The 9,120-nt window shown below is 41.4% G+C and overlaps 1 protein-coding gene across 4 annotated transcripts in view; it reads right to left on the bottom strand.

Annotated features, from left to right (window-relative positions):
- The window catches only part of CNTLN (centlein), a 185,966-nt gene extending 177,564 nt beyond the window's left edge, over nucleotides 1-8,402 (bottom strand). For 3 of the 4 annotated variants that reach the window (XM_090130664.1, XM_090130661.1, XM_090130663.1), the window contains exons 1-2: nucleotides 8,302-8,402; nucleotides 8,052-8,228 (exon numbers count right to left, since the gene is read on the bottom strand). In XM_090130664.1, coding sequence (XP_089986790.1) covers nucleotides 8,052-8,144 — 93 coding nt within the window. In that variant the 5' untranslated portion in view covers nucleotides 8,145-8,228; nucleotides 8,302-8,402. Of the gene's footprint in view, nucleotides 1-8,051; nucleotides 8,229-8,297 lie in introns of all 4 variants that reach the window. The other variant, XM_090130662.1, reaches the window with a different exon arrangement.
- Nucleotides 8,403-9,120: the final 718 nt, after the last annotated feature.

The following is a 9,120-nucleotide window of genomic DNA, read 5'->3' on the forward strand; positions in this document are numbered from 1 at the left end:
ATAGTCTTTACTCTCACAATTGCTTTCTTCATAGTATTCAATATGGAACACTTGGTCAATTTAAGAACAGTTTCCAAAGATGCTATTATAAGAGAAAGCAAAGGATTCAGTTCCAGAGATGAGAGTTCTTGTACATCAGTAACTTTTTATACATCAAGGAGAGGATAACTCAGCCATAAGCATCTGTTTCAAGCAACAAACTTCTAAACTCTGGGAGTAAAATCTAACCACAGTCACTGAAGTAATTCCACAGAATCACAGACTGGTTGAGATTGGAAGAGACTTCTGGAGGCCATCTGGTCTGAAGCCTCAGCTCAAGCAGAGACACCCAGAGCATATTGCCCAGTACCATGACCGGGTAGCTTCTTAAGATCTTCAGGGAGAATACTTCACAGACTCTCTGGGCAGCACCCAGAGTACTGTCAGTACTAAGTCATTCACACAGTGAAAAAGTGTATCCTGCTGTTCCAAAGGAACCAGGACTCACAGCTCCCTTTCTGCAGAACACCTTTCCATCAGGCCTCCAGCCTGTCCTGATGCTCAGAGTTCCTCACCAGTTGCAGGGCTCTGATATTCCATTCATCCATTTCTCCACTCTGTCCAACTGATGAACAGCAGAACCCTCTGATGTATTAGTCACTGTTCCCAGTTCTGCATCTCACCAAACCTTCTGAGGTTATGATCTGCCTTATCATTCAGATTATTAATGAAAGGCTGAGACTGACCTGCCACCTGGACCACCTTCCTGCCCCTCCGGAAGACAGGAGTCATCTGCTTTTCTCCAGGCTTCAGACACTCATCCCAGTTACAACAGTTGCCTAAAGATCAAGTGTAGTCTTGCAAAGACAACAGCCAGCTCCCTCAGCACTCATGGGTGCAACCCATGAGGGTCTAAGAATTTAGGTATTTTCAGTCTGCTTAAACATTCCCTTATTCTCTTCCAGTATGTATACATCTTCTTTGCTCCAGTTCCCTCCCCTCCCTCCCCAACCCAGTCTCTGTGACTTGGGATTCCTGAAAGCCAGTCTTGCTATTGAAGAGTCAAAGATGGATATACTTTTCCTTGTCCTGTGTAACCTGGTTCCCCACACTGTTCAGAAAAGGGCCCCCATCTTTCCTAGTCTTCCTTTTGCCCTCCCAAATTAACCACCCTTGCTTCCACCCTCTGTGTACTTCCTTTCTGTGTTTATATTGTACGTATCTCTGATTTTGACAGGAGCTCCTTGTTCACCCATGTAGGCCTCCTGGCATTTTTGCCCAACTTCTCTTTTTGGGGTGGACCTCTGCTGAGCTTGGAGGACATTATCCTTGAATATCAAACCAGCTCTTCAGGCCTCTTCTTCCCCTCCATTATCTTATTCCATGGAACTCTTCCAAGAAGAAATCTGTAGAGCCCAAAGCCTGTACCGCTGAAGTTCAGGCTAAGCATTTGCTTTTCAGTCTTCTTACTGTCCACAGGATCCTTCACTCCACCATCTCATGGTCACTGCAGCCAAGGCTGCTTTTGATCTTCACATTTGAAAAAAAAAAATTCATCATTGGTGAAAATGAGATACAGCACACGATTTGAATGGAAAATATACTGAATGAAATAAAATACAAGTATTGCATGCAAGTTATTTTAATAATTTAACTGTGCTTTTGAGAAAAGAGAATAATCTTTAAGTTTCACTGTTGTATTTAACACAATGGTCTGGATTACTATAATTATGCATTTCATAATTTCAGTGGATTTCAGGACACGGGAATCCACAAGTTTCATTTCATAGAAAACATTCATATAAATACACATTTGGGTATATTCAGTCTGAATTATCATGATCAGTCAAATAAAATGCGGGTCTGTCACATCAACTCTGACTGAAATTACAGTTCTTTCCAAAAAGTCCTCTAATATTAAGTACAAAAGGTAGAATTCTATGTGCAAATCTTCTAAGTTAGGAGCTAAATAGAAACTGAAATCGCTGAAAAAGAGCACACAGTAATAACAAAGAATAAGATTACTTAAAGTAAATCTTGAACTTCATACATCCTCCTGAATTAAAAAAAAAAAAAAGGCCTGCTTAAAAAAAATCTTCTCAAGGTCAAAACTCAAAAGTTGTGCAGTTTGACATGTAGAAGTCACACTGTGCTAGAGAACTGTGTTTAGTGCAGCTGGAAAAACTACAAGCAAGAGCCTACAATTTCACTACGAAGTAAAACATGACTTTCTTTATTGAGAAACAGCAAAGATCTTTTGTTCCCATAAAAGGAATCTTTCCACTCATGCCTATATCTGTACCAGACACTTGCTTCTCACTTACTCTAGAGGCTAACTGAAATACAATATACAGACATGCTGTGAGTAGGTAATGAAAATAAATGCAAATATACAATTTTAAATGTCTCATTCTGTTCATCTTCACAGTTCTACATGAATATTTTTCAGTAGAAAAAGTACAAGCAGTTTCATTCCTATTAGCAAGTTGTTAAAAATAAAAGAAATAAGATTAAACAAACTTAGCTATTCAATGTGACTGTTTCACTATCTAGAAGAAAGAGTAAGGCCTTTATTAACAGCACCTGTACCAATCAGACTCATGTGATTTAGACTCCTTATGGCAAAATGTAAGAAAATAACAACAAACAAAAATACCACCCAAAACACTAAACAGCTGGCATCCCAAGGTACCAATAAGTATGTGGTCTTGGCTTAATCACTAATAAAATAAATTAGTATTTAATGAATGGAGGCATTAAACACTCTGCACCATTTTAAATAAACAGTATATAGGAATATCAACAATTAATGCAGAAGAAAAACTAATGCACACAAATTCTCACAATGATAGTACACAACCATTTTACTTTTAGTCACAAAGCCAAAATAAGAAAGAACTTTACCTAAAAAACATATCACTAAGGAATAAACATGGGATTTTTCTATAATATATAATATTCTTTAATAATTTTATTTAATAATTCCCAGTTATTGATTTAAACACTTTTAATACATGCAATCAACACACATTTAAAATACCTACTCATGTAACAGAAGAAGATACAATGCTTTGGGTATTTTTTTTAACCTATTTAGTCTATTTTTCATATAAACTTCTAAATAAGGAATTTATTAATAACTACTTATAAGCCAAATGGCCATTATCATGGCTTCTTTCGATTTCCAGTGGGTGTCCAGAATATTATTGATAAAGAAGGGCAGAATGTATCTGTTTTCCCAAGTAATGGAAATTTCTTGATAATATATAGGTGTGTTACAGCAATTCTATGCACAGTCAGTGCTAGCTATATCAAACAGAATATTTTACATCCTTCCTAGACTCACAAATTGATCAAAACAAGTCCATCTGTCCATAGAAGTACTATTCTTCTGCAAACAATATGAAATAGGGCATGAAGATCAGTCAGATCAGGTCTATGCACAGCTTTCATAGTTAAGCAAGAAACAATACCACTAGAAGCTGTAGCTGCAGTTACCCCATCTTCCACAAACTAACAGTCCACTTTTCTTATTCCCTTTTTTATCTAAAACCTTATTCCCTTTCTATCTAAAACCAGTTACAGATATATACAGTCCATACTTATAAGCATCACTCCAATAACTGACAATGAACAGAAGTAACATTAATAGCAACTGTAAGACCTCTTTCTTCCACAGTTTACATTTATCACCTTTTGAAGCTGAATTCTACCTGATAATCTGCAGCAGCAAGCTATCCACACACAGATTACTAATGAATTTGCTAATTTATGGCTAATGAAGAATTTTCTGGTTTTGGATCCATTTACAGATGCAATTTATAGAAAACCATAAGCAGTATGGTTTCTTTGATCAAACGCTACGGTGAAAGTACTGTAGCATAAACTATGCAGAAAGTGCCATGCAGTGCTGTCTTCGTGAGAAATCTGTTCCTTAGCAACAGTTGCATATGCCTTTAAACTCCTACTACAGCAAAGGAGTTTGCTTTATAATCATCATTGCTAGGAAAAACAAGTGAACTAGAAAATATAGCAAAAAAAGACATGTCTAATACACCTTGTATCTACAGCTTCAGAGAGAAGTAAGTATGCTCTTGGTTTCCACAGAACCACAGAGTTAAAAAGGAAGTGCAAACAGGAGAAACCGCACCTTATTTTAGCAGAAAGAATTGTAACTTCTGTAGTAAAAGCTGCAACTAGTAAAACAGTGAAGGCCTCATGCAATTTACACCAGTAGTAGGGCATACACCTCTGTTTCTTTCTACTTCATATTTCTACTAACATTCCCAGCAACAGAAAATACAACTGGGTAGATAAAACCTGGTCTCAAATCATTCTGTTATACTGAAAAATAGGATTTGATGAAGTCGCACCAAATAATATTTTAAAGAATCTTTTCTACCTCTTTGTTAGGGAGTAGTGTTTATTAATAATATATCTATGTAATTCAACAGTTAAGAGACTGGGAGCCAGGATAAAGCAGAAGATAATGTGCATCCTTTCGCAAATGGTTGTTTTCTACCAAATGACCCAGAAACTCCATAGACAGATTGAGATTCTAGAGACCCAGCATATCATTCCCCTTAAAAAAAAAAAAAGACAAAGAGACATCACAATTTCCTTTACCACCTGCAAAAAAAAAAAAAAAAAAAAAAGCAAAACAAAAAAACAGCACTTTCATTTGCTCAAAAAAAAAAAAAAAATACAGAACCACAAGGGAAAAGGAGAATCAGAAAGCACACCCCGCATCTTATAAACACCAATGAGAGCCAAGAACTCCAAAGAGGAATATGGACATAGCTGTTAGAGATATTCCAAGTAGGGCTCTCAAGATATTTAGGTGGTAAGCAAAAGTATAAAACACTAAAATAGAATGCAGCAATTAAAGCAAGTAACAGAAACCAGATGTGTTAAAACTCACTGTCTGACCTCTTCCTTCCTACTGTTCCCCAACAAAATAGAGCGAGACACAGAACTGGAACAAGGTCAGAAAAAAAGTATTCATGTCTTCTCCTCCGCAATTGTTTTCAGCAAACAACTCCATCATTCAAGCTATTCTTAAGTAAAATTAGAAGTAAAGGAGCACTGAAATGAAGAGTTGTTCATTAACTGAGTATCAAAATACTTACACAGTGTTCTGCTGCAGATGCAGCCATCATTATTTTCCCAAACAGCAGAATACCAGAGACAAAGAGACTCCAAATATTTTCTTTCTCAGTTTTATAAAAGTCTCCACCATTGATGGTTTGGGAACTTGAGACCGTTTTCTTAATAGCCTTCTTATTTCAGAATGATAAAACAGTATCAGTATTTACAAAACAACTGGAACGGAATTGCTATGCTCAAGAATCTACTTATCACGATTCAAGCTCCCACAACGTTGTTACAAAAACTAAATAAAACACCAAGTACTGTAACTCTAAGCCAACAACTTCTAGACTTATCTTAAAAGGCTAAAAAACGCGATGAGGTAAAAATCTTAGAATACAACACTACATCAAATAAGAAAAAGGGTCAGCAACACCAGGATCTTGTGACAGAAAAATACAGTAGCCAAAAGCAAGCAGACTGCTCCAAAAGTAACATCTCCTACTTACTACCATGGAAACTACAGCTGATAAAAAAAGCACACTAGTACTACTTGACAGTGCAAATTCATAGCAGTAGAATGCTATTTTCAATACAGTCACCACCATTTAGCTATGTATTTTCAGGAGTGATAAACAAGAGCTGCATGCCATGCTCACAAACGTCCCTTTAGTGGAGGTGATCCATTGTTTCACAGGTGCTGGGATGGCGCTAATGCTAGAAAAATCTTGCCCAAGTGGACCATCTTTCATTGGCCTGAACAGATGGAAGTCAGAAGGTGCGAAACCCAGACTTTATGTCAGAGGTGGTAGGAAAGTCCAGCTAAGATTGGCAACGTGCTTCATGGTCTTCAAACAGATGAGGCCCGGTGTTATCATGCTGAAAGAGAAACTTCTCCAGTCTGACTCTGGAAGTGTGAGCCTTCAACTCAGACAGGGTCACAACACAGCAGTCAGAGTTGAGGGATTGTCCAGTTTCCAGAAAATCCAGAAGGATCATCCTTTTCCTACCCCAAAATTGTACATTGCTTTATCCAACAGGGCTACATCTTGAGCTTCGATGGGAAATTCATACGTAACCATTCCATGAATTGTAGTTTTGAAACCAGTTCATTCATAGTGGTGACAGCATATCTCATCTCTAATAATGACATAATCCAGGACATAACCACCTTCAGCTTCATGCTGGATCAATAAATTAAGAAGAAAATTCCGGTTGCTCACTTCAAAATAATTGGAACGGGCTCATTAATGAACAAACATTAATGCACACAAATGCACACGAACAAATCTAAAAGGGAAAATCAGACACTTAACTACAAGTTACTATTATTTATAACCCATTTCAAGAAATATCTTACGTACTACATTCCAAAAGTAATGCCTCCTATTTATTTCCATGAAAACTACAACAAATACCAGGAGCACAATAGCACTACTTGATAGAGCAAATTCTCAGCTACAAAACACTGTTTTTCACTGCAGTCATCACCATCAGCTGATTCACCCAGATGGGCTGACCAAGAAGCTCTTCATTTCATGGTGACAGCGGTGCATGACCATCCAGAATACGTATTTTCTTTCACGGCACTGCTGCCACTGCTGAAACATGCCAATACTGATGTCAATAAATACAGTTCCTTCCAAATGGAGGAATTCAATTCCATACCTTTGCTTCAAATGTACTTCTATGTCAAATATCACTTTGACAGACATGGTCTGCCATCTGTTGCATGGTAACAGCATGTAATAAAATACTGGTCTGGAGGTTCAACTTCTAACTGCCATACCACCAATATTTGCCTCTGACGTCGTTGGCCAACAAAATAAAATAAGAAGCATTACTTTTGGAGCAGCCCTCGTATAATGTAAGTTCAGTTAACAAACATGCAGAGGGTCTTTCATCTGCCTCCACCAAACTTCATCTGATATTGCAGATCTTCGTACTGAGAAAGGGAAACAGAATTATCACTTAAAAAGAGGGTTCTAAACATCTCTTACAACACTGAGACATCTCCAAATCATTGATTGTTTTGAATTATTAAATGGAATTTTTGCTGACAACTCCCTCTCCCCTATGTCCTCCAAGAGGCAAGTTTCTTCAAATCTTGATTCCACCTGTAAGTTCAGCACCAGTTGCCAGGTGTACCAATGCTGTTTGGAGCAACAGCTTACAATTCAAATGTGGATGCTATTTTCTTTTTACAGATACGACTACATATGCCCTGGACCTTACAGACTTCATTTGAGCATGCTGCATAGTAAGATACTGGTTGGGCTACCATGGAACAAGAGAGAAAGCAAGGCAAGCATCAGGTATCACCTTTCCCTATTCCTTATTTGCCAGGCTTTATGCAGTTCTCTAGCACAGCAGACAGCCATAACAAGATCTCCTCCTGCTACCTACCATTTGCTTACTTTCATGAAAGACCTAAGTGGGAAGTACAAGTGATGAATGACCAATTGGTAAAATGATAAGAGGTTGTCCGTTAAGGATGACAGTAAGGAGGGGCTCCTCCAAGGATAACCACTATTAGCAACAGCCCCCCTCCAAGAACGGGCTTGGGTACACCCAGCGTGAGACCTACGTTGCTACAGACTCCCTTGTCTGTTCGTTTTCCCAGGAGTTGCACACCACAGCTCACCTTGGTATCCTCAACACTACTCCGTGCAAATACACGAGTTCTCGAGGACGGAGAGGCAGAACACAGACAGCAGCTCGGGGGCCCAAGGCTTGCTCTGGAGCTACAGTACGCGTACAGGGGGCGGATCTGCTCTGGGCACGAGACCGCCTGGCCCCAGCGCCACTGCCCGGACCCGCCGGACAGGTGGGCCCCGCGGGATGCCCGCGACTTTCCGGGGCCGCTCCCCCGGCTGTCCCCACCCGCCCGCCCAAACCCGCGGCCCAGCGGCACCAGACGCACTGGCGGGCCCCGGCCGCGCCGCTCCGGCCGCCCCTCAGCGCCGCGCCCCGCGCTCAGGTACCTGGCAGCGGCTCAGCTCCTCCGCCAGGCACCGCAGCTCTTCCTCCAGCACAGCCACCCGCGATGCGGCCGCCTCCAGGCGCCCCGCTGCCATCGCCGGCGTCGTTGCGACAGCCTGTAGCCGGAGCTCGCAGGCCCCGAGGCGGCAGGAAGGGATGCGGAGAGCGCCCGCCCGCTCCTGAGGGAGAGAAGAGAGAAGCGGTGCCGCGAACCGCACAAACGAAAACTTTCCCCCCTTCGGTTCCACTTACCGCGCGCACGAGCGCCGGAAACCACGGAGAAGGACGCGGCGCAATGACGTCAGCCCAGCCGCTACCCCTGCGGAGCGGAGGGGCGCGAGGGCAGGTTTGAATTTGCCCGCCCGAGCGGCGGGGCCGCGCATGCGCCCTCCGTGCGCCTTCCAGAGCGGGGCGGTGAGGCGCGTTGTCCTTCAGCGTCCAGGAGCGGGGGCGGCGCCGAGCAGGTGCGGCGTTTTGCCTTGGACTCCCCCGAGCCGCGGGAGCCCCGAACTTTGTCTCATCCGGCAGGACTATCCAGACGTTTTGTTCCCTTCGGTTGGGTTTAAGAGCCTACAACTGGAAATTAATCCTGGAAGAGCTGTCGGATCTCGTGAAATTCATGGGGATTCATGATCCTCGAGGTCCCTTCCAACCCTGGCCGTTCTGTGAAATATTTGTGTGTGAGCATCTACGTAAATGTACATGATCTAAAAACATGGTATGCAGAGTGCGTTGTTTTTTAATAAAGGAGCAAATGGTGTTGCCCAAGCAGATGTTGCAATGCTTTCTGTAGCCTGCATGGAAAACAACAGACTCAAAAAAAAAGCTACAATTTTTTTCCCAAACAGGTGAGGAAGGAGGTCGAAATATAAGGTCAGTATGTTTTTCAACCTGGAAGTAAGCACTGACTCTACTGCATCTCAGCAGCATCACCACTTTGCTGTAGGACTATTTTTGCACCTATGATGCATATTTTCCTAACCCATCTGTTATCATTTCTGCACAGGTATCAGAAAAGTTGTCCCAAGTGTACCATTGTGGCAAAAATTGAAATTCTTACTTGCAGAAAAA

Source organism: Phasianus colchicus, chromosome Z (assembly GCF_987193195.1).
Source record: "Phasianus colchicus chromosome Z, bPhaCol1.hap1.1, whole genome shotgun sequence".
NCBI lineage: Eukaryota > Metazoa > Chordata > Aves > Galliformes > Phasianidae > Phasianus > Phasianus colchicus.